The sequence below is a fragment of the Dermacentor andersoni genome, chromosome 1 (assembly GCF_023375885.2).
Source record: "Dermacentor andersoni chromosome 1, qqDerAnde1_hic_scaffold, whole genome shotgun sequence".
Lineage (NCBI taxonomy): Eukaryota > Metazoa > Arthropoda > Arachnida > Ixodida > Ixodidae > Dermacentor > Dermacentor andersoni.
The window spans coordinates 267,222,641-267,249,182 of NC_092814.1; the positions used below are offsets into that span (position 1 = coordinate 267,222,641).

The 26,542-nt window shown below is 43.2% G+C and overlaps 1 protein-coding gene across 9 annotated transcripts in view; it reads right to left on the bottom strand.

Moving 5' to 3' along the window:
- Nucleotides 1-19,447: 19,447 nt before the first annotated feature.
- LOC126547673 (glutamine--fructose-6-phosphate aminotransferase [isomerizing] 2-like) overlaps nt 19,448-26,542 on the bottom strand; it is a 92,462-nt gene continuing 85,367 nt past the window's right edge. For all 9 annotated transcript variants that reach the window (XM_050195624.3, XM_050195622.3, XM_055063126.2 and 6 more), the window contains 2 exons: nt 23,754-23,930; nt 19,448-20,054 (listed from right to left, as the gene is read on the bottom strand). In XM_050195624.3, the coding sequence (XP_050051581.1) occupies nt 20,010-20,054; nt 23,754-23,930 (222 nt within the window). In that variant the 3' untranslated portion in view covers nt 19,448-20,009. The remainder of the gene's footprint in view (nt 20,055-23,753; nt 23,931-26,542) is intronic.

Here is a 26,542-nt window from a genome sequence, read left to right on the forward strand (position 1 = left end):
GACTGTTCACAGGAGCGTCGTTGTAAGCGCGTCGACCGTCGTACGGAGAATAAGCATAGTTGGCAGGAAAGCTTGGGTGTTGAGCGGCGCGATAGTTCCATTTGCGGCAAACTCTATAGACGTGTCCAGCTTCACCACAACGGTAGCACACTGGTCGACGGTCGACGGTGCGCCACAAATAGGTTTTGCGACGCTGATAGTTCGGCGGTAACTCTCCATGGAGCCAAGGAGTGGCGTGCGCATGTCGAAAATACGGCGTTGTTTGTGCTGGCATGATCGGCGGGGTCGGTAGAGTCGACGAGGGTGACGATGTCGGCTCTATTTGTGGCGTAGGTGGTGTTGGTAGTTATGGGTGTCAACGGCGCTGAAGTTGCGTTGAGTGGACGGCGAACAGCCTCCGCATAAGTGAGGCGCCGCGGAACGTTGCCACAGTCTGGCGCTGAAAAAGCTTGCCGGACTTCCTCCCGGACTACATCAGCAACAAAAGATAACGCTGGCGTCGGTTCCGTAGGCGCAACCACAAAGCCGAGCTGCCGAAGCTCTTCTCGCACCACTTCTCAGACAACTTCACGCAGAGACATGTCGTTACTCGCAGCCAGTACGGAAGTGTTCGCCGTCGAGTTGCTCATGTCATGCTGGCGGTATCGTTGATGCAGGGCCCGTTCAATGGCTGTAGCCTCTTTTGTGAACTGTGCCACTGTTGTCGGCGGATTTCTCACAAGGCCGGCAAACAGTTGCTCCTTCACTCCTCGCAGGAGATATCGCAGCTTTCTTTCCTCTGGCATGTCTGCAGTGGGTCTGCCCTACGGAAAAGACGGGCCATGTCTTCCGAGAACATAGTAATACTCTCATTGGGCTTTTGAACGCGGATTTCAAGGAGACGCTGCGCGTTTTCCCTCCTGTCGATGCTTGAAAAGGTATCCAGCAGCTGTGCGCGGAAGTCGTCCCACGTGGCAAAGCTCCTCTCCCGGTTTACGTACCACGTACGAGCATTGTCCCTCAAATAGAAATAGACACTCGAGAGTTTGTCCGCCGAGCTGGTCTTATGGTTATACTGGGCGACGCGCTCGAACTGGTCCAGCCAATCTTGGACGTCTTCAAAGGCATCACCATGAAAGCTCTCCGGGACCATAGGATTCTGTAGTGTTACTTGCGATGGAGCTGCGGTGGCCATGTTATTTGTAGGAGGCAAACGATTTCTCGAAGTTTCTTGCAGGGGACTGGACTCGGGCGCTAAGCCTAGCAGGCGACGACTGAACCGGTGGACCGGTGTTTCGATGCGCGATGGTGATTCCGGGCTCGATCGTCGGCTCCGCGAAGGGGTGCCAAGCATTGTTAAGAATGGCCGTACGTGCCAGCTTTCAGCCCGCTGCACGTGTTCCAAGCCCACCAGTCGTTGCGCCCTTCCGAGAGCTGCGAACGGCCGGCAGCCACGAGGCGCGTGTTCAACTCCGGAAATTGGTACTTGGCCGCACCACCCGGGACAAAGCAGTTCTACGAGGCCCTCTGACGTCGGCACTGAAAATTGGGCAGTACCGAGAACTGCGGATGACCGGCAGCCACGTGGCGCGCGGTCAGCTCAGGCATGTGGCACTCCGCCGCGCCACACCAGACGGAGCAGTTCTACGAAGCCCTCGGTCGTCGACTCCGGAGCCTTTGTGTGTATGGTTTCGCACCTGTGTGTTTGCGTGTGTTTGGGCGATAAACGATAGTGCGGGGCGGCGACAAGTTTACAATGCTTGGACAAACCTTCCCGACCATTCCTACTCCGACCCACCTCATCCTCCAAGCCGGCACACCTCACCCTCCATTCCTGCTCCGTCCTCGTCCGAACGATGACGTCGAACTATGACGTCAAGCGGAGAGCTTATAAGCAGCGTTTGCCGGCTGCTAGGGGGTGCTCGTGTCTTGCCCGCTGTCGGGAGCTGAGTGCTCTGTCATACTAGAAATGTACTAGTGAGCTGTGTGCTCGTAAACTGTTTGCTGTATGTTAGTTTTGCGGGCTCCATATGGGAGTCGCGCTAGTCGGCCAATGTATGTCCTGTTTATAAATGTTAATCCTGCAATTAAAGCCTGCTCGCCTAGTCCTGTCGTCCCAAGTTCATCTCTACAGCTACGTCTGCCAAATCCAATAACTGAATGGCAGCGGTGAGATCCGACTACGGCTCCTAGATCGGCCTACGACTCGGGAGACAGCAACGGCAGCTGACGGACGTTGGCACATGGTGACCGACCGGCATCCTGATCAAGTTGGAGGCGACTTGAGATTGACCACCTCTTGCAACTGACTGGATACGGCGGGGAAGGACGGGTGATATGGTGCTGCTTCAGTGGGTAAGCGTTTGGTTTTGGCTGTAAGATTTACCAGGCTTCAATTTCTCTGTGTTTTTGGATTTGATTCGCTGGGATCTTTTACTTGTATTTTGATTTGCGTGGGTATCGCAACAAGTATTGTGTGACAGCAGAGCCAAAGCTTAAAGTAGCGACCATGGTCCTAATGTGTTTGACGAGAGCTGACCTGTTGTGGTTGTGTGAGGAGATCGAGTTAACGTAGATGAGGACTTGAAGGAATCAGAGATTCGTAAAACCATTCTAGAAAGTAACAATGATTTGAAATTCATAGAACAAATGGGCAAACGAATTCTAAGTAAAAGACAGGAACAGGAATCAATTAAGCAAGAATGCCAAGAGCGTGAGCGAAAACGCCAAGAGCGTGAGCAAAAACGGCAGGAGGTTGAAAAAGAAAAGGCAGCACTGATCAAAGAGATACAGTATTGTGATCAGTTATTGGCACAGAGACAACAGCGGCTTGAGAAATCTGTAGGCTGGACGCAGCGAAAGTGGCAGGAAGTAAATAGCAGATTTTGTTCAAAAGCCGAGGAAAGTAGTAGTACCTGTGAGAGTAGCAGCACGTTCATAGGTGAACTCGAAGTGCTAGCAGCTAACGAAGCCTTAGTGGCAACAGAGATTTCATTATTTCAATGGTCAACTTACGCCAGCACCCAGGCACTCCAGCTACGTGTGTCTCTGTGTGTGGTTGTACCCATTCGCTACATTATGTCATTAATTACAAATACTCATTTAGGCGTAAATCTCCGTTTATGCATATGGTACAGGTTTTTATCAATTAGACGTCATTTCGGACGTTCGGTGGTCTCGATTTGTCACGTGCCATCGCGCTCAGTACGAGCTACAACGCGCGACCGTTTTACCACGCGCATTCGCGTTGTAGCTCACATTGAGCGCGATAGTGCATCATAGCCCCATATAAAAACCAGAAAACATGTATATTATAAAGTGGAAACTGAAAGTTCGATCACGTTAAACGACTGTTTTTTTTTTCTTCGTATATGTGCCAGCTAGAAGAAGTGCAGGATACCCGCCGCGGTTGCTCAGTGTTAGGCTGCTGAGCACGAGGTCGCGGGATCGAATCCCGGCCACGGCGGCCGCATTTCGATGGTGGCGAAATGCGAAAACACCCGTTTACTTAGATTTAGGTGCACGTTAAAGAACCCCAGGTTGTCGAAATTTCCGGAGTTCTCCACTACGGCGTGCCTCATAATCAGAAAGTGGTTTTGGCACGTAAAACCGCATAATTATAGAAGTGCAGGATATCTACCGGACGTTCATATATAAAATATACACAATGAGACTTCCGACGGATGCGATTTCGTATAACATGTATGAGTCATATATTGTAATGACGAAGCTTTATTTTAGGTGGTAGCTATAGGCCCCTGCATGCAGCGCGCAGTCTGCTATTTGGGAAGTGGTGCCATTGTCCAGAAGACCCTTCCTCCTGCGCAAGAGCGATATATGAAAGCGCTATACGTGAAAACGTATAAAGTTGACAGCAGCAATTGATGTACAAGAAAAACGAAACCTATATAACATTGCCTAATGTAAGCCGTTACATGTTTTCAGCCAGAAACTTATAACTATATTAGGCAAAGCTCTATAGGTAAAACTATACGGAATTAAAAAAAAAATATTCGAATTAAACTAGACGTTTGTTGCGATGTACTATAGCGTATGCATCCATGTTATTTCTTCCGCATGCAAGTGCTTTTGTGGTGCTGCCTTGGGTGCGTTTCTGAATTTCTCATCTTGGGCTCAGATGGATCGCACCGTTTGTTCAAAATTTACTGACGACAGACACCGCTGGCTTCGCGGCCGCAAGCGCAGCGTACAGCGGCCGAAAAGTTTCCCGCGCTTCTCCGCCTGCCTTCCCTGGTTGCGCACGTTTTGTCTTTTTCTTTTTTATTTCCCCTCCTAGCTCCATACTGCGGTCACCAGGCCACGCTACTCGGCCTTGGGCTCGGTCCTCTTCCAGAAGAGGGTTGTAGCGCCGAAAAAGACCACACATAGCAAGCGAGACGGGACAGGCGCATTTGATCTCGTCTGGGACTAGGTCTTTCCTTATGCAGAATCCCATCTTCCCAGCGCGGCAGGAGATGAGGGCAATATGGCTGACTAACACTGAAAGAGGCGGTGGTCTTGCAGAAGGAACACAAAGAAAGGGGCCCGCTGTAGAAGAAAGGTAACTGAGTAATACTTGTTGGGGGGCTAGTTGCTGCATGTGAGACGGGACAACACTCGCTTGCTATGTGTTGTCTTTTTCGGCGCTACACCCCTCTTCTGGAAGCATGCACCAACTAGACCCCCAACAAGTATTACTCAGTTACCTTTCTTCTACAGTGGGCCCCTTTCTTTGTGTTCCTTCTGCATGAACACCGCCTCTTTCATTGTTAGTCAGCCATATTGCCCTAATCTCCTGCCGCGCTAGGAAGATGGGATTCTGCATAAGGAAAGGCCTAGTCCCACACGAGATCAAAATTGCGCCTGTCCCGTCTCGCTTGCTATGTGTTGTCTTTTTCGGCGCTACAACCCTCTTCTGGAAACATGCACCAACTAGCCCCCCAACAAGTATTGCTCGGTCCTTCCTTCTTGCCCGCGTTCTTCACCGCCTCTGGACTATTTTCCTTTACTTTTTTTCCCCTTAGTCCGAGTCGCCAGAAGCTTGTCGTTGGAAGTAGGCATGCGCGTTTACATTGCTTGTTCGTTCGCACTCAAATTTCGCAATGAGGTCGCATTCTTTTTTCTTGCATTTTTCACAGAGTGTTTAATTAGTCTGTGCTTGCCACGGTTCATGCGAAAAAGACACCTCCTACCCAGTCGAACCAAACCAGCTGCGAACGAACCAGTTTAAAAGCAATTCAAAGCGTTTTACCAATGCGGAGAAAAAACAATGCCGCCTATTAGCGAAACGTGCGAGTTGAAACCAAGCAGCAACACGAGCAAACTCATTCAAAAAGAATTAAAAAAAAGTCCAGAGTTGCAATCTGGTGCTTCTGCAGTATGCATCAGCTGTGGCATCATGCAAAATGCTTGTTATTATTGCAGTTATGTACACTTTGTGCAATACATTTTATGCTGTGCAAAAATAAAATAAAAAATACGTGGAGCCAACGTTCAGTCGCCAACTAAAGCCGGGCCCGATGCATTGCCGGCTTGTTGCGCCGACGAGCGTTTGGCGCGCTCGGCGTTCAGTCGTGCTCTGACGGAAGCCCAGCCCGTGCGGCCGGCCGCGTGCCGATGTAGCTGGAAGGAGACGTCGGGCCGACTGTTTTCGGAAGGGTGAAGCCGGCTGCCGACTATTTCCCAACAATCGGCCAATCATCGGCAGTCGGCTAGGGTTGCTAATTGGGTACAAGGTATTTACATACCTTGGTTTTTACCTCGTAGAGTTCATAGTTATGGCGGTTATGTGTTTTTATAGCTATCGGAGTTGATCATATACGTACAATCGTGTAGAAGAAAATAGCATTATATGTATAGTTGCTTCTGACTAAATGTTTCTTCAAACATGTACTCGTAACATTCATAAAGCACGAACAATAGCGATTAAGAGTTAAAATGTTAAGTTATTTCACTATGCTGCAGTAATAAATCGATGCAAAGCTGTGTTCTATGTTTGGTATTGTTAGAACTTGTATCTCAACGGAACGCACATCTTTCAGAGGAAGCTTTCATCATCATCATCAGCCTAGCTACGCCCACTGCAGGGCAAAGGCCTCTCCCATACTTCTCCAACTACCCCGGTCATGTACTAATTGTGGCCATGTTGTCCCTGCAAACGTCTTAATGTCATCCGCCCACCTAACTTTCTGCCGCCCCCTACTACGCTTCCCTTCCCTTGGAATCCAGTCCGTAACCCTTAATGACCATCGGTTATCTTCCCTCCTCATTACATGTCCGGCCCATGCCCATTTCTTTTTCTTGATTTCAACTAAGATGTCATTTACCCGCGTTTGTTCCCTCACCCAATCTGCTCTTTTCTTATCCCTTAACGTTACACCTATCATTCTTCTTTCCATGGCTCGTTGCGTCGTCCTCAATTTCAGCAGAACCCTTTTCGTAAGCCTCCAGGTTTCTGCCCCGTAGGTGAGTACTGGTAAGACACAGCTGTTATACACTTTCCTCTTGAGGGATAGTGGCAACCTGCTGTTCATGATTTGAGAATGCCTGCCAAACGCACCCCAGCCCATTCTTATTCTTCTGGTTATTTCAGTCTCATGATCCGGATCCGTGGTCACTATCTGCCCTAAGTAGATGTATTCCCTTACCACTTCCAGTGCCTCGCTGCCTATCGTAAACTGCTGTTCTCTTCCGAGACTGTTAAACATTACTTTAGTTTTCTGTAGATTAATTTTCAGACCCACCCTTCTGCTTTGCCTCTCCAGGTCAGTGAGCATGCATTGCAATTGGTCTCCTGAGTTACTAAGCAAGGCAATATCATCAGCGAATCGCAAGTTGCTAAGGTATTCTCCATCAACTTTTATCCCCAATTCTTCCGACTCCAGGTCTCTGAATACCTCCTGTAAACATGCTGTGAATAGCATTGGAGATATCGTATCTCCCTGTCTGACGCCTTTCTTTATTGGGATTTTGTTGCTTTCTTTGTGGAGGATTACGGTGGCTGTGGAACCGCTATAGATAGCTTCCAGTATCTTTACATATGGCTCATCTACACCCTGATTCCGTAGTGCCTTCATGACTGCTGAGGTTTCGACTGAATCAAATGCTTTTTCGTAATCAATGAAGGCTATATATAAGGGTTGGTTATATTCCGCACATTTCTCTATCACCTGATTGATAGTGTGAATATGGTCTATTGTTGAGTAGTCTTTACGGAATCCTGCCTGGTCGTTTGGTTGACGGAAGTCTAAGGTATTCCTGATTCTATTTGCGATTACCTTAGTAAATACTTTGTAGGCAACGGACAGTAAGCTGATCGGTCTATAATTTTTCAAGTCTTTGGCGTCCCCTTTCTTATGGATTAGGATTATGTTAGCGTTCTTCCAAGATTCCGGTACGTTCGAGGTCATGAGGCATTGTGTATATAGGGCGGCCAACCTTTCTAGGACAGTGTTCCCACCATCCTTCAACAAATCTGCTGTTACCTGATCCTCCCCAGCTGCCTTCCCCCTTTGCATAGCTCCCAAGGCGTTCTTTACCTCTTCCGGTGTTACTTGTGGGCTTTCAAGTTCCTCTAGACTATTCTCTCTCACCTTATCGTCGTGGGTGTTACTGGTACTGTATAAATCTCTATAAAACTCTTCAGCCACTTGAACTATCTCATCCATATTAGTAAGGATATTGCCGGCTTTGTCTCTTAACGCACACATCTGATTCTTGCTTATTCCTAGTTTCTTCTTTACTGCTTTTAGGCTTCCTCCGTTCCTGAGAGCCTGTTCAATTCTATCCATATTATAGTTCCTTATGTCCGCTGTCTTACGCTTGTTGATTAACTTAGAAAGTTCTGCCAGTTCTATTCTAGCTGTAGGGTTAGAGGCTTTCATACATTGGCGTTTCTTGATCAGATCTTTCGTCTCCTGCGATAGCTTACTGGTTTCCTGTTTAACGGCGTTACCACCGACTTCTATTGCGCACTCCTTAATGATGCCCATAAGATTGTCGTTCATTGCTTCAACACTATGGTCCTCTTCCTTGGTTAAAGCCGAATACCTGTTCTGTAGCTTGATCCGGAATTCCTCTAGTTTCCCTCTTACCGCTAACTCATTGATTGGTTTCTTATGTACCCGTTTCTTCCGTTCCCTCCTCAAGTCAAGGCTAATTCGAGTTCTTACCATCCTATGGTCACTGCAGCGCACCTTGCCGAGCACGTCTACATCTTGTATGATGCCAGGGTTCGCGCAGAGTATAAAGTCGATTTCATTTCTAGTCTCACCATTCGGGCTCCTCCACGTCCACTTTCGGCTAACCCGCTTGCGGAAAAAGGTATTCATTATCCGCATATTATTCTGTTCTGCAAACTCTACTAATAACTCTCCTCTGCTATTCCTAGAGCCTATGCCATATTCCCCCACTGACTTGTCTCCGGCCTGCTTCTTGCCTACCCTGGCATTGAAATCGCCCATCAGTATACTGTATTTTGTATCTGTTTGTATCTGTATACAGTATACTGTATACTGTATCGCCGATTCCACGTCTTCATAGAAGCTTTCGACTTCCTGGTCATCATGACTAGATGTAGGGGCGTAGACCTGTACGACCTTCATTTTGTACCTCTTATTAAGTTTCACAACAAGACATGCCACCCTCTCATTAATGCTATAGAATTCCTGTATGTTACCAGCTATGTTCTTATTAATCAGGAATCCGACTCCTAGTTCTCGTCTCTCTGCTAAGCCCCGGTAGCACAGGACGCGCCCGCTTTTTAGCACTGTATATGCTTCTTTTGGCCTACTTACTTCACTGAGCCCTATTATATCCCATTTACTGCCCTCTAATTCCTCCAATAGCACTGCTAGACTCGCCTCACTAGATAACGTTCTAGCGTTAAACGTTGCCAGGTTCATATTCCAATGGCGGCCTGTCCGGAGCCAGGGATTCTTAGCACCCTCTGCAGCGTCGCAGGTCTGACCGCCGCCGTGGTCAGTTGCTTCGCAGCTGCTGGGGACTGAGGGCCGGGGTTTTATTGTTGTGTTCATATAGGAGGTTGCGGCCAAGTACTGCACCAGGGTGGCCAATCCTGCTCTGGTGAGAGAGTGCGTTACCGGTTCTGGTCACCGGGATCAGGCTGCACTCCAGGCCTGTTTGTGCAGTTTTCTCAACACACGGTTGTTGTTTTTTTCTGGTATTTTCTGGTGGAGAATTGGGCGGCCCGGGATTTGAATCACGGTCCTCTTGCACGGGAGGCGGATACTCTACCGTCCCCGCAGGAGTTAAATTTAAAAATTAAATTGTGGAATTTTACGTGACAAAACCACTTTCTGATTATGAGGCACGCCGTAGTGGAGGACTCCGGAAATTTCGACCACCTGGGGTTCTTTAACGTGCACCTAAATCTAAGTACACGGGTGTTTTCGCATTTCGCCCCCATCGAAATGCGGCCGCCGTGGCCGAGATCCGATCCCGCGACCTCGCGCTCAGCAGTCTAACACCATAGCCACTGAGTAACCACGGCGGGTCCCGCAGGAGTTGTACGCCTCATTTAACATACAGTGGTGCCCTATTTGATGAGTCAAGGTGGACCAATCTGAGCTCGGTTGTACCGCACGGATGGCACTCGGCTAGAGAACCTGGTATTTATGACCTGCACATGTGAGGCCATACATAATTGAAGATATATATCTTTCTTTTTTTTTATTTTAGGAGGGTTCCCGTACAGTGATAAAATAAAGGAAAAGACATTAAAAAGAAAGAAAAAAAAGAAAGAAAAAAAGGGGGGGGGGGGGAAAGGAACATAACAGGTGATTTGAACTCGTGACCCTTCGATGTTGGGTCACGAGTTCAAAGCTTTAGCTCGGGCCAAACTCCAACGCGGCCTATTCAAATACATGCAAAACGCAAAAACGTTTTTCTGAGATAACCCGTGGACCGATTTTAATGAAATTTGTTGCATTTGAGAGAGAAAGTTAAATTCTAGTGACTGCTGGAAACGAAATTTCGATTTATGGCTTGAATTTTGTTCGAAAGTTTTTCAAAAATTCGGAAGTTTGGAAAAAATAGAAGCACAAAGTTTACAAATTCATAGCCCGGCATCAAAAACAGATATCGCGGTTCTGTAAACGGCACCCATTAGATCATTCGAAGCCGACAAATTCGATATGTTATTTTACATCTTACGTGAATTTGTTACGTTGGTTACAAGGGTTCTGCAAAAGCTGTATTTCCATATTACAAATTTTTTTATATTCATGTGTAACATATCAATTTTGTCCGCTTTAGATGTACTATTAGATGAAATTCGCAGAATTGTATTATCATTTTTCGTTACTGAGTTAGAGTTGTAAACTTGATAGTTTTGTTTTTTGGCAATTTTTAATAAAATATTGACGACCTAACTCAAAAATTCGATACCAACAGTCACTAGATTTTAAGTTTTTCTTTTAAATGGAACAAACCTCGTCAAATTTTGTGCACTGGTTGCCGAGAAAAACGAATTCTCCTTTTACATGTATTTAGGCAGGAGCACCGGAGCACTATATGCATTATTGTTTAAAGGGGCCGTGAACCACTCCTCGGGCTTGGTGAAATAACAAAGTCTGCGGGTAGCATATGCTGCTGTGAACATCTCAGCCAAGTTTTGCTGTCATACGCAGTGCGTGAAGATTGCAAGCGGATTGTGAAGTCACCTCCCTCTCAAACGCTCTCCTTTCAAACACAAGCCTGCTCCTCACTCTCCTCTGAACGCTTTATTTCCTCATAAAGCAGATTCTCATACGCGGCTGCCATTAATAGTTGCGGTCGGCTTATGCAGTGTAGATATACCGTGGCCATCGTGGGATGCCGCCACAAGCCCATGGACGTTTCACTGGCTAAGCGCACTGCAGTCTGCAGCTCGCTGAGGACAACCGCATTTGGCTTATGTTTGGCACGTCGTAGGCACCAAAATCGGAAGTCGTGGCGTCTATGTTAACATCCAAAATGAAATTTGAACGCTGTGCCACGGTGACATTCAGAAGGTGGAGCGTTTTGGGCACGCCCCACTCTGCCGCAGCCTTCGCAGAGCAAGAAGGAACGGGAGCACTGCGGAGGCCGTGTATGATTGACAATAACTCCACTTCTGCTGAACGCATTGAAGTACTTGAAATGCCTTTCTCCACATCGATAAAAAATGGTTCAGGGCCCCTTTAAGGCGAAAGCCTTAAGTGGCTCATACCCCCGTTGGACTGGAAAATGCGGCGTGCAGTACAGAAAGTCATACGTGAGCTCGCCTCGTGCAGATCAAGCACTTAATTGTGCCACTGCTCGTGCATTCATTGTCGTCTTCTTCCACAGCTGGCTCCGATGCCGCTCATCATGCCAGCCTTCCCATACTACCCCTCGCACTCTTACCACTGCTCTCGCATTCGTCCTAGTCTTCTTCCACAGCTATCTCCGATGCCCTCATCATGCCAAAAATAAAGGCGAAGTTAATTAAGATAGAATTAACTGAGGCACTCGAACCCACAACCTTCAGTGGGAGTCTAATCCTCGAGCTTAAGTGGAAGTAAAACGCACAACGGTTGGTGTTAAGGTGAAGTTAATTAAGACACTTAATTAATATATAGTTAATTAAGCCACTCTAACCCTTAGTGGGAGTTGAACCAACTACCGTTGGTGTTAATTAGGACGAAAGTAACTAAATCGCAGTTAATTAAGGTAGGGACAATTAAAGCACTCGAACCCAGGACATTTGGTGGGAGAAAACAATAAGTAACAATGCACTCATATGAGAATGTCAAGTAATTTAATTAGTGCCTTTTGAGCACACAGGCTTTCGCCTTCACCTTCTTTGGCATATGCTAAAGTGACTGTCAATTTTGTTGTATTCGTGGGTGTACATGCTGTCGAGCCGTGTGTCTTCTTTTTTTTATCACTGTAAACCATATTTCTCACCAGACACCTAAGCATATGTCAGGTTGTCAGCCAAGTAAACAAAAACTCCAGCTATTCATTAAAGTCAGCATCACACTTCCTCCATTGACGATTTATCGACGATTTCAGTTATCATAAAACACTGTTGTAGTCTAATTAGTGTTGTAGTGATCTTGTGGAAATTTGTATACTAGTCTAATAGGTCTTGTATTAGTTTTCGTGAGGTGACATGTATTAGGCTAACTTATTATGCATGTCTTTTGCATGGTTTTTCAACAAAGGCTTGAAGTAAATATCATTAAACCCACATGGTTAAAGAGCAAGTGACATTATTTGTGGCAGCAAACGTAAGATATGTATTATAACATTATTAATATCGAGGTTGCTAATTAGCAAAATAATAATTAGTTTGCCATTATTTCCATTGCCATGATTACACTCTTGTTAAATTTCTTAGATGTGCGTGTTCCGAGACCTTTTGAATATTCTTAACTGCTACAATATGCCTTAGATCTGAACAATCTTGGGAACTTGCAAAAATTGTGTTTTTACTTGAAAATTCAAGGCCCCAAAGTATGTCTTTGATAACATCTATATTACACTGACTTTGCTTACATTCAACTTTATTTTACAATTGAAAGAGTGATTCATGCTTGGTTCTGCGAGTTTATTTCATCCCGAAAATCCTTTGCTCACAACCAGGTAATGGTTGATAACCAGAGGGGGATACCAGCGTTCAACACACTGGTAAGGTTGCGATTAGAATATACTTGCATCATCTGGGACCTTTCATGAAAAAAAAAAAAAAAAAAAAAACATTAACAAACTGGAACAGAAAAACAGACTTGCTGTCCACTTCATATTTAATTGTTATGGATGTTATGACTCCCCATCTCATTTCATGAATGAAAATTATATTGCCACCCTGGAGTCCCAACGAAAAGTAGCACGCCTAAAATTGCTTTTCCGCCTCTGGAAACGTGAATTACAAGTTGATCATTCATCCTATCCCCAGCCCTTATCAGCCAGATCTACTAGAAATCATCACCCCAACAAGATATCCCCTATTTTCGTTTGCACAAATTGCTTTAAGTTTTTCCTTTTTGCAAGAACAATCAATGAATGGAACACCCTGCCAGCCAATGTATTTCTGTCCAACAATGTACCATATGCCATGGAAAAACTGCATTTGTAATAAACTTGCTTGCGTATGTGTGCTTTAATGGCTGCTAGCCTGCACGTAAAAAAAAAATATATTGGGTCTATCCTTGCTGCGTTATGCTTGATAAGAGTGCATTACTTGTATCGCAAATCTTTCTTCACTCTTCTTTCTGCAAAAAATTCTCATTGATTTTATTGCACCTTACACAATCCCTTGCACTGTACATCAATCTTTTTATTGTGATCAAAAAAAATTTTTGCTTCTGCTTCGAATGTTTGTATTTCATATCAACACTGCGTAAACAAATCCACTCCTGCCTGGGCCACATGTTGGCCTGCAGTATTCTGCAAATTAAAATAAAAAGAATATACCATACCGTCAATGCATGTTGATTTCGAAAGCCAGTCTCACAGCAGGCTTGTCAAAGGATATTTCAGCCTTGATAACTTGGACATTTCAAAAGACTAGACAGTGATGACTATGACCTTCTGGTTTCTAGATTAGTTAGCTGTGCTGTTCTGGACTACATGGTGTCCCAGAGTGCAAGAATTAAAGAATTTCTTTAATTATGATAGAGAATTCCTTTGCTTTCAAGGTAGTATTAAATTTCCTTTTGTGTGTATCTATATAAGCAGACTATAGGAGTGCCAGAGGGATGTATTCTTTCTCTGCTGTTTATCTTATGTTCCTGTTCATTAGGATGTTAAATTGTATGTCTATGCTGATGACACATTTTTGTCCTTGTTAGGTGACCTCAATACTTTGAATCAAACTTTACTCACACCATGTTTGATCTAGACTCTCAGCCTGAACATAGGCTGTCTTTTTTTACCTTAAAGCTAAGTGCTGCTACTTTCTTCCCATTTTAAAATCCAGTTATCTTTTATACCTGCAGGAGCTGATTCCTCAAACACATCATTGGAGGAATTGAGGATAATCAATGATGGCACCCCAGTTTGGCTGGTCCAAATTGAGGCTAATGTTTGGAAAAGATAATGTGCAATGAGATTGTTGCGCTGGCTGAATAACAAAAATACTGGAATACAAAAAGCTTTATGTTCATGCTAGTATTCTTGATTTGGCTGTGCTCTTCTTTTCAGATGTGCAGCTTGCAAGCTGCACCCTCTATTACTGAAAAGGCAAGCACTATGTCTGTGTCTATGTCTGCAGTGTCTCTGGCTAATAGTGCACATTACCTAGGTGCTCAGGCAGTGTAGTGTTTGGGCAGGAACTGGGGTTCATTTCGCTCAGACTTGTACATAATGAATTACGTGCAATTAATTATTCGTAATCAATTACATTTTTGAGTGCTTTCCTGTAATTATCACATACTTTTTACTCGGTGATGCTCATTGTAATTAAATTACTTTTTTCCATAACCAATTACATGTAACCATTTGCTATTTGGATATTAGCTGCAATAGGTGACGCAACTTTGAGCCCTTGAATTTGGCAAGAACTACAGTAAAAAAAAACCCTATCGTGCCACACAGCAGCCCCTCGAATTGCATTCATTTCCATATCTTAACGCTCCATCAGATGTTGGCCAATAATTAGAACCAGCGCTGCTATTGCTAGATGGCGATGCCCACTACGGACGCTGATGCCAGGAAATCACCTTCGGACGTTTTTTCAGCTTTTCATTGGCCCTATAGGGAGCACCTTCTCTGAACCCCAGCAATAATGAAGTTCTGCATTTCATAGAGGACCCTGACACAAGCATCACAGCATTGAATAACCAGTCCAATTGTGTAAAGAGCTATCACACGTTACAACACTGCTCTTCCCCCCTAGCTTGCTCATTAAGTGGGTCCTTGGTGTTGCTGATGTCTTAATTCACAAGGAAACAAGGGAATATCACTGACAATATTTTTGAAAAGCAATTGTTGAAGGGCTGCTGAGGACACACTGAAAGAGCCAGGCCAGCTTGTTCTAGTTACTGCATTTTTCCAATGTCAATAAATGTTGATAAGAAAGTAACATGAAAGTAATTGCTCAATTACACATTTTGAATGAAGTAATTGAAATAGTAATCAGTTAAATTTTTTCTGTAACATGTGCAAGTCTGATTTCACCTACAAAAACTTTTTTTTTTGTTATTGTGAAACCAACCCTTAATTTACTACATCAGAGTAGGGTCAGCCCTCAGGGCTTGGGGGCAGTGCACCCTGTAATATAACTCGTAGGGGCGCTTGCCCCCACTTCCCACCCTGTACCGGAGCCCCTAGCTGGCTTTACCTAGAGGCTCTATAACTCTTCCACTTGATTCTTAAAGTCCAGTGTTGCCCTTATTCTATTGGAGATTATTTTGGTAAATATTTTATATAATACTGGGAGTAAGCTAATGGGCCTTTAATGTTTCAATTCTTTAACATCTCCCTTTTTTGTGGATTAGTATAATGTTTGCATTCTTCCAGTTTTCTGGGACCCTAGACACTTCGTATAGAGAGCTGCCAGTTTTTCAAGCATTACGTCTCCTCCATCTTTGGTTAAATCGACTGTTATGCCGTCTTTTCCTGCCGCTTTTCCCAGTTTCATGTCTTGCAAGACCCTTCTGACCTCATCTCTAGCTATAGGAGGAGTTTCTGTATCCTGTTCATTATTGTTTCGAATGGAGTTCTCCTGAGTCCTCTGGGTACTGCACAGGTCAGTGTAGAATTCTTCCGCTACTTTTACTATACCTTTGAGATTGCTGATGATATTACCCAGCTGAGATGCATACATCTTGGTTTGTCATATGCCAAGTTTCCTTCTCACCGATTTCAGGCTGCGTCCATTTTTTACGGCTTCTTCAGTCTTTCTCACGTTATAAGTTCGAATATCACTTATTTTCGCCTTGTTTATCAGTTTTAACAGTTCAGTGAATTCTATCTTATCTCTTGTCTTTTCTTTATTAGGTTCTTTGTTACTTGGGAGAGCTTGCCTACTGGTTGCCTTGGTGCCTCGCCTCCCACTTCAATTGCTGCCTCTGAAGCCAGCCTAATTAGTTTCATTCATTACCTCTATGTCATCATCATCATCTCTGTTCTAAGGCTGCATATTTGTTTGCAAGTACGAGCCTAAATTTGTCTGCTTTTACCCTTACTGCCTCTAAGTTGACCTGTTTCTTCTTGACCAATTTTACTCTTTCTCTGTTTAAATTGAGGTGAATCCTAGCCCTCACTAACCTATGATCACTGCACTTTACCCTACCTATCACTTCTACATCCTGCACTATGCTGGAATCGGCAGAAAGTATGAAATCAATTTCATTTCTTGTTTCACCATTAGGGCTTTTCCAGGTCCACTTTCTGTAACTACGCTTCCTGAAAAAGGTGTTCATTATATTCAGCTTATTCCTTTCTGCGAATTCTACCAGCATCTCTCCTCTAGCATTTCTAGAATCGACACCGTCGTTGCCAATTGCCTGTTCACTCGCCAGCTTTTTCCCCACTTTTGCATTGAAGTCACCAGTTACTAGTGTATATTGAGTAGGCACTTCTCTCATCGCTAATTCAACACCTTCATATAACTGATCTACTTCCTCATCGTCGTGACTAGATGTTGGAGCGTAAGCTTATACTACCTTTAATCTATACCTGTTGTTAAGTTTGATTACGACTACTGCTACCCTCTCATTAATGCTGTAGAATTTGTCAATGTTGCCCACTTTGTCCTTATGGATTAGGAATCCTACCCCATATTGCTTCTTATCAGGGAGACCTCTATGGCAGAGAACATGGCCATTATTCAGCATTGTATAAGCCTCACCAGTTATTCTAATCTCACTAAGGCCAATAATATCCCAAACAATGTCTGATAGTTCCTCAAGGAGCCCTGCTAAGCTAGCTTCACTCTGTAGAGTTCGGCTGTTAAAGGTAATCTCTGCGCATGTCTTTGGCCTAACACACGCTGTTCACAATTTCGTATTCATGCTTTGTTATTGTTTTTGCCGTGAGCATATCTTCACCAAAATCACATGGTTGTTGGCTGTATACATAAAAGCAAATTCATTTGGAAGTTGGCACCCGTCCAGCTGTATGTATTCTTTATCCACATCATTTTTTTTTTTTGCACCATTGATTTCCTTAAGTATGTTTTTGAAGTATGTTGTCATCCCTACTCCAGATTTTTCGTTCCCTCTACATTACCGTTGCTACTGGGGCCTCAGGTCCTTTTTATCCAGCCACTGCCCTTAAAACTTCCAAAGTCAGCATGTGGGATTTAATTTCTTCCAGTTTAAGTTCGACACAGAATGACTCAACTTTTAAAGACGAATTCTCAAAACACGCAAAGTGTCTGCATTTGTGCATTCTTGATATTCTCCTTCAAGATCCCCTTCTACAATTTCCTTATCACTTTGTTATGGCCAAGGGCACAGGTGAAAGTTTGGAGAAGGAAGGAGTTGGTGTCTTTTCAACTCGACTGGCCTACTGCTTTTCACTCTGCTTGATCACAGTACCAAAATATTTTTGTCGCAGTCTTGGCAATTGTCTTGGCCATCAGGAAGTTCAGTCTTAAACAACCTAAGGTAACACATGCGCTCTTTTACATCTTTTTTTTTTTTTAGATTTTGGTTGAAAAATTATGCTTTCACATTAATTCTAGGTCTACGTATAAGAATGTTAAGGCTCCAACCAGAAGACTGCAAAAATAGAATGGCAAATTTCATGGAAAGTGATCATCTGCAAGAGTGATAAGCATGTTTAGCAACATTCAATTTCGTTTCTTTTTCCAATTTTATACTTTCAGTGCTTGTGCACAAAAAGTCTTGTACTTAATGTGACTGAATCTCAGCCAAATTTTGCATGCTGATGTACAAGGATGCGTAGAATGCAGATACCTAGGTTTTATTGTAAGTTGCTGCAATTTAGGTCATGTGCGCTTTAGAAAACCATTCATCGTTCTCAATATCGATAGTTCAGATTATTAAATTTCTTTCTGTAATTAATAAAGTTAAAAATAATTTTTCAGATTTGCATTCTGTTGTCTGCAAGGAACAATATATCTTACAACACTCTCCTATGCCTGTTATATATAGCCCAAACCTTGCACAAGAGAGCATACAATATGCACTTCCAGGTGAAACCATAAAACAACCAGATAAGATGAAAAACTAAGGACATTTAAAAAGGGGAGATTAAACTCTCTATATTCTGCATAATTTCATCCGGTTAGCTTTACTTTAAAAAAAAATTAATCTCTACACAGCATGTGTCCCGGTCCTATCGTGGGTGGCGCCACCGACTTGATCTTCAGGAGCCTTCGGTTTTAGCTCTCCAAGATCACAGTCCCTCAGGACTCAAATAAAGTTCTTGTCGGGTCATGTGTGCACAGCATGTCCTCTTAAGTATGCTCTGTGAAGGTCCCTGGAAACCAAAATTATCTTAAATGAGTCCACTGGTTCTCTTGCATTGTCGTTCCTCAATGCCAGTTTCAAATGTTCTCTCTGTTTGTCCGTGTGTGCATATGTGTGCATGTGTGTGTGCGAGTGTGTGCGAAAGAGTTTGCATGACCTAATGCAAACATCTAATGGTTCATGCAAACTCATTAGGCACACACACTAACGAGGCCACAAGAGCAGCAGCACCAGCAGTAGCAAGGTGGAAAATAGTAGTCATGCAAGCAACTAAATTGTAAAATTTTCACAAGCAATCACTATTACAGTGATTATACAAGCAACTTTTTATCATGGTGATGCAAATGTTTGTAAATGAACAAGTCATCTTCCAATTTATTGAGCAATACATTTTTTATGCCCAATGATTACATGCATGCTATGAAATGAAATAATGTGTTGATTAGAAGGCCCCAGAATAATTCTGACTACCTGCACTTCAAAATCTTGGTGTGCACAGACATTTTTGCATTCTGCTCCCCATCATAAGCAGTCACTGTAGCTGGGAAACAATAATTCATTTTCCAGTCAGCCAAGTCTGCATTTATTACCCCTTCCATGCCACGCTATTATCTCAAATTCTGACCAATAATGGCCAAATTATTTTTAAGGACCCCTGTTCCCAACATGTTTTGCTTCCTCCACTAGAATAAACTTGCACCTGCTTGCATTGCCCCACGGATGGTGTGCTGCCATCTACCAGAAGCATGAAAAAGTACAGAGATGAAACCAGCTCGTCCATGAGAGTGCTAGAAAATGAAGTACCTTCAACGAGCTGAACTCAACCTTGGCCGTTTTTACCACAAACATGTGTACGAACCCAACTCGTCCATGGCATGGAAGGGGTTAATGAATTCTGCATAGGTTTCAATAAACCTTTCTTTTTTTTTTTTGATGGCACAGGATTTTATTTATGTAAATTAAATACACCCCTTCTAAAAAGTATCCCCGAGTTAAAAAGCTGAGTTATGCCTGGCCTTTAACATGAACCAGCTCTCAGCAACAAACTCACTGCACAGGCATAGATGAAAAGCTTTTATTAAAGCAAGCGTAAAGAAATTCATTTACAGCTTATCTAAGACTAATTGCATGTAATGTGCATCCTCCAAATCACTGGCTAAAACCAATGCACGAATACACTGAAACTGACATATATACAAGAACAAGCAAAAAAAGAAAATCCAGATTACATTGTGTTCTTGTAGACATAACAACAGTAAAAAGCAAGAATTTTGAATGCCTAGCAATATAAAAGCAAGATTTAAGACATAGCGGTGAAGAGAGACTGGAAAGATAAAATATGAAAAAAACTTTCTTCTACATCACAGTAATGTCCAAAACTATGAAAGTCCAGAACAGACTCACCGGGGCTTCATTCTAAAATACAGAATCACAGCTGTTATTTGCATTGCCTCATTCGTACAATAAGCCCACAGGCTTGCTGGTATCAGAATATCAAAGTGTACGCCAAGCTTCGTTGACAGAAGATGTGTACAAACAGTATAGTTATATGCACAATTCAATTTCAATTACTCGAAGCCTTGCATCAAAGGTGTGGCAGCCAGCAAGCGGCTCTTGCAGAGGTTACTCCACAGTGACCGACTTTGCCAAGTTCCGGGGGCAGTCCACCTGCAGGGAAAGAGTTGGATGCGTCTAACTTAAGTAACATTCCCAAGGTGGTAAAAAATCAACCCGCTGTCCAGGTGGTCCTGTACTGAAGGAAAGCAAAGGGCTATATACATCTCCACAGCATGTGACCCACTGGATACCAGTGTAGCAGCCAGAAATACTACGACAGGCTCTCAACAATCTTCAGAGCACAGCTGCTGGGCAACAAAAGGCTGTCGTCTGCTGCCTGTAATATATGTGCACTTGCTTAATCTGAATTCTTGAGTATGGGAAGCAGACAGCTTCAAAATTTGGTGCAGAACTCTGCGTTTATCTGCTATGCATGTGCACTACTTACATATCGTGCTTATGCATGTACATACAATATTTGTAAACTTGATAATCGTAATTTCAATGAACTTTTACCCATCTGCTCAAAACAAATCCTAAAATAGACATATTTGGGTCTCCAGTCAGAGGACATCATGTATCAAACAGGAAAGCCTCTTGACACCCCTAGATTATCATTATTTCCATGCAAACATTCAGCAATTTCCATATTGCAATGAGCCGTCTAAATATAATAGTGGTTTCAAAGTTAATAAAGTGATGTTAATTACTCCATTAATTACCACATCTCACCTGTCCTTCGTTGTCTGCCACCACTTGCATTATGCACAAGAAGAAACCATACTCCTACCTCTAAAAAGCCATTAAATAATACTTAAAACATTCGTTGAAACACCCAGTAGAAAAACATGTCAATCATGAAGGAGATGCTGGTGACAATGATTACAGCAGGTTCTACCAGAGCTGCATGATAATGTCAGCTTGGCGTGGGCTTATTATGCTGGCTTGGCTAGCTAACTTCAGTCGGTATGCAAGTGGACAACGCTCGCTAATCCCTCGGCACATGGCCATTTCCTTGAGCGGAGTCTCTTCCATGTGCTCAAAGGAGGCTGGTGTTGAGATAGTCATTTTAAATGCCAACTTACAAGCTCATTTTAGCGCATACATATGCAGGCACCTGCAGGCATTCCGCCACACTGGAGCTCACCACACAGTTTGAAATAAACTTTATGGCATGGAAGCACTATCGAGAATATGCACCACAGGAGGTCACAATGAAAGGAGCCAAGGCTAAGTTATGCATGATTTCACTGATCATTGTGCTTCAATCTTGTTACATGTTTGTTGTGACATTTCTTAAGCTTCACAGATGTGAATATAACACAAGTGCACTTTATCTGAATATATAGTGAAACATGATTGCAGATAACTTTAGAGCGGTCAACAAAAATAAAGCATTCACGAGTACTTATGAGGCACATTTGTGTTATTGAGTCCCGACTCACAGCAGTTCACACGAGCACCAATGAAGTTGCCAGCTGTCCACCTTCAAGGAAATATAGCGGGTGGTTATAGATTGATTTTGACCACCTAGAATTCTTTAAAGGCTGACCCACACGGCACATTTTTTGTGAGCAAAGATGTGACGTGATGAATGCTTGCCCTGCCACCAAAATGAGGATACCTGTATGAAGAAAACGCTGCCGTGTGTCTGTGTCATGCTTGCAGGGTATTGCCAAACAACAGCAATGACCAGAGTGCAAACATACTGCATTGATAATACAATTGACTTCTGTTAATTCAACCATGACGGGAGTGACGAAAGTGATAGAATTATCCGTTGGGTCGAATTAAACAAGACACAGAAGAAATGCCAAAGCACACCACTAGTATTTGCCCGATACTAATCCGCCCCTGAATCAAGCATGCCCACTGTCTATGTGTCCAAAGTAGAAAACTAACATAGAAATGACATTTAAGCTAAACAAAGCAGAAATTTAACATGCGCCTGATTTCTTTAACAAGGAAAATAGGCATGGGTCTACTTCGTCTTGCACAGCTCTGAAAGTCAGCTTTACCACAATACACCAGTGTTATGCACCAGTGTTATGCACCAGTGTTATGCACCAGTGTTATGCACCAGTGTTATGCACCAGTGTTATGCACCAGTGTTATGCACCAGTGTTATGCACCAGTGTTATGCATATAAAAGCTGCGAAGGCGGTTTGGGTTTCGTATCCGTTTGCAAACACGCAGGCAATTTTCAGCCCAATTATCTTGAAAAAAGAAAGATGCGTGTTAGAACTGGGTAAACACCGAAATCTGACATTGTGAGCTATGGTTACTGCTTGAAAATCTTCCTAGGGCAGGCTGAAAAAAGGTGTTTTCGACAGGAGATTGATGTGTGTTCAATGCATTCACTGCCCCTTAAGCTCTGCTGAGACTGATGCCACCACTAAAGGGGCCACTATTGGGGTCACCAAAAGGTTCATGCACATCCTTGCTGACTGGTCAAGTTCGAATTATCAGGTTAAGGCCAAGTTTAGGATTGAAATAACGAAAGTTGGGCCCATATAAATGCGTGAGCACTGGCTGAGACCTTCCGCTGGAATTGACTAAATTGATTCAACCAAAAAATCGAGTTCACCACAGTTGAATTAACAGTCTACTGTATACTTTTAAAACTGTAAAATAGTATATTAAAATCTACTCGCAATGAAGCAATTACAATGCGAAGCTCTACTTCTAAATATATATTATTTTGAAACAACACAGTGTGCGAGATTGTTGGCCGATTAAGCCACATGGTTGGCTGCATGTAGGCAGTACACCACTGCATGCACAGAAGCATGATGAAAGCCTTTTTTTTTTTTAATTTTTAGCCAAAAAACAGCCACAACACAGTTTCTATGGGGGGAGGGGGGACATTAAAACAATTACCACGTCCTACCACCGTGTGTCAATCACATGAAAAATTGTGCCATGCGGTTCTAAATAATGCTTGTGTAAATAAAAAATAGCAAGTACAGAAGTCTTTTTGCATATTCTGCAATGTAGCTGCCCCAGCTAGTAATCAAACCAGTGGCCTCGTGATGAGAGTCATGTGATCACAAAATGGCAGAAAGCAAGTGTACGCTGCCAGTGATGCTACAGCAGCGTATACGGCACGCACTAGAAGTGGTACCCCTGGCCATGGTGTACTCAAAATATGGCCAAGATTTAAACAATTTCTATGTAAGCTGTAGGGAGCAATACATCTCGTCATGTCTTTTACAATATAAGAGAAGTCATATTAGCCAAGTCAAAATTCCCAGTACTGCAACCATTAACTCAGCACAAGACAACTGTTTCCAGCTGTAATAAGTGCCAAAAACTCAGTAAAAATTAAATTTTAAACACAGTTAAAAGCTCCGTTTAAGCACTTGTGGTGTGTTCTTCCTTTGTCTTCATCTTTTCCAGCACTAAATTTGCAACATGACTCAGTTAAAACTAAAAACTTAAATTTTGGGTTGTTACATGCCAGAATCGCAATACGATTTATGAGGCATGAAGTGGTGGGGGTGGGTTTCTTTATTGTGCGCCTAAACCTAAGTACACGAGGGTTTCTTTATTGCGCACCTAAATCTAAGTACACGAGTGTTTGCATTTCACCCCCAACAAAACATGCCTGCTGCGACTGGTGTCGAATCTGCAACTTCAAGCTTACAGAAAAGTTCCTCTGACCATGTTTCAATTGAAGTCCATCTGTTAGCAGGCACAAATTAACGTATGTATGGTGCAAGATGAACTAAAGATGCAGAAGCAAAGTAACAAAGGGGCCCCTAAATCTCTAGCATCAAAAGAAGACATATGGATGACAAAGACACTCACATTGCAACCTTTGAGCACAGCAATGTGGTAAGACATAAGCTGAAGTGGGATAACAGTCAATACGCCTTGCAAGCAGTCCACTGTGTGAGGTACTTCGAGATACTTGAAGGCCATCTTCTTTGTCTCTTCATCACCTTTTTCACAAATTACAATAGGCCGTCCATCACGTGCAATCACCTGCGATGTGCACACACGATCAGCGTGAAGCAAAACGTGCCAATGGATGTTGCACATGTGTGTCCGATAAATGCCATTAACACTTTCATCAATGTGTACATCTATCATCAAAGGTGTCCTTAAAGAACTGTAATAAAACTAATTGCAGATATAATGGAGACATACTATATATCTTTAACATTAACATTACAAAACAAAGAATTTGACAATAATAAGACCAACTATTATCAGGAGCAGAAATGTGTTTCTGTTGACTCTCTGGTCGTAGTGGGTATTTTACTGCTATAAGTAACCGAATTATTGTAGAAAATAGAGAGCTGCAAAAGGGCAGCCTTTGTTGCATGGCACATTAATAGCAAAGGAGACCCACTGACAACAAGAGACGCTATTCAGTCCTACGAGACAGCTGTTAGAAGTTTGCTTAACCGACGTTACATAACATCAAATTTCAGAACGGAAGTTAGCGTTCAAAACAAGTGTTCATTGTTTTAAAAGTATTTCCTGGACAGCCACCACCGGAGCCATTCCGGAATTTTTTTCTCACAAATAATTCATATGTTATCCAAGTCACTGCAGTTTCTTAAAGGCCCCCTTCCCCTGCTAAACTTCTTGGAAGAGGTAAACAAATCTGCTTAGTTATTAGACAATGCTGTCATGAGCACCAGAGCCAAAGATAATTCCTATACACACAGCCGTGAACCTACAATATCACTCAAAAGACTGCCTGCTCTTTTCTCTGACTTAATAAAACCGCTGGCACTTTTTCTTTCACATGTTCCTGTACACTTTTTCCGGACTTATTCAGACATCATGAGAAGCAAAAAGCACCACTCACAGCCGTGAGAGGCTGTGGATAACAATAATAGGCCTAGACCCAGTACAAATGCACAAATACCCAAGAAAGTGCAAAGGGAGATGGCCACCATGGTAGCTCAATGGTAAAGCACCGCACATGTAATGCAGAACATGTGGATTCATCTCCCACCTGTGGCAACTTGTCCTTTCATCCACCTGAATTTCTCTCTTCCTTATTTCTACATTTTAATGAAGCATAATTAAATTCCTCCATGCTTTTCCTGGCTTCATTTGGTTGTAAAAAGTCAATAATTGTGGGTTACTGATGCCTCACAATAAGCACGACAAGAGGATGATTTCAATGAGTTCAAGGGAAAAGAAGGCAGTCTCTGGGTAATACTGAAGGCTTGCTGCTGCATGCATTGGAATAACACTGGGCTCAAGTTTTCACGAGAGCATTAATTACCATGGCCCCGAAGCCCTTTTTGAACATAGTAAGAAAATGTTGCCGATCTGTTAACGAGGCTCCTGTGAACATGTGAGCCAATTATTATTGTACTGCACACAGCAGGGAATTAAAATCTCGCATCAAAAGCGTGAAAAAAAAAATAGCTTGCTCTCATTTCTGCAATGTAGTCACACAGCGTATCGCAAGCAGCTGGACCCAAAACAGCTATAATCCAATTTCGTGACCACGAGAGCATTCTCAATAATGCAATTATTATGAATTTGAGTTGAATAAGTTTAAAATATATATCTCCACAATTTCAAAAAGGCAGAAAAACCATTTCATCTTTGCACTGCCAGCCTAAACACAACAGTTGCGCATTGCTATGTCTGCTGCACGTGGCCTCCAAGATTAAAAGCGCAGTGTAAATACCACGACCATGAGCCATCTCGCGCTCAACCTTTCAGCGGGGAATTGCTCCGTTGTGCCTGCTTGCCGTCTCCCCTGTGTAGCTTCCAGTGCACTAATGCAATTGAAAGGAGAGAAAAAGCCACTGACTGGTCCAATAACTATGTCTAACTTCGCTTGTGCTTATCATAAGAAGCCAACAAACAATGACACCAATGACAACATAGGGGAAATTACTTGTACTTACTAATTGAATTAAAGAAAATGATAAATTAACGGAAATGAAAGTGGATGAAAGACAACTTGCCACAGGTGGGGAATGATCCCATGTCTTGGCATTACGTGTGCTCTACCAATTGAGCTACCGCAGCGCCGTTTTCCCATCTACTTTCTTGGGTATTAATCTTTTACTACTAGAACTAACCCTGGGAGTGTTAGCCAGCGCCATCACTCTGAAACCTTGGTGGCAGGTTTGCAAGTGGTGGTACTGGCCAACACCCCCAGGGTTAGTTCTAGTAGTAAAACATAAATACACAAGAAAGTGGACAGAAAAACAGCGTCGCAGTAGCTCAATTGGTGGAGCATCATATGCATAATGCAAAGAATAGTGCTTGCCTGAGCTCGTTGGTTGTACATAGCAGAATTGGTTTCCAGCAGAATGTTCCGACATGGACAGGAAGAGACGATGACACACGCTGGACTATCAGTTGAATGTTTATTATCGATTTCCTACACTTTTTATAGCACAAGATAGCCAATGCCTCTTTCTGTGTGTGTGTCATGCCGATTATCTGACTCCTTAGGTTGAAATATTGTCTTTGCGCAAGTAGCCCTTTCCTTTTTCTGTTAGTAATATTGATGGTGTACTAATGCAAGATTTCCCGCTTCTGTCAATTGCCATGGCTTCTAATATCTCACGCATCAGCTTGTCTCTACTTTTTCCTAAAACTTTGATGTCGTG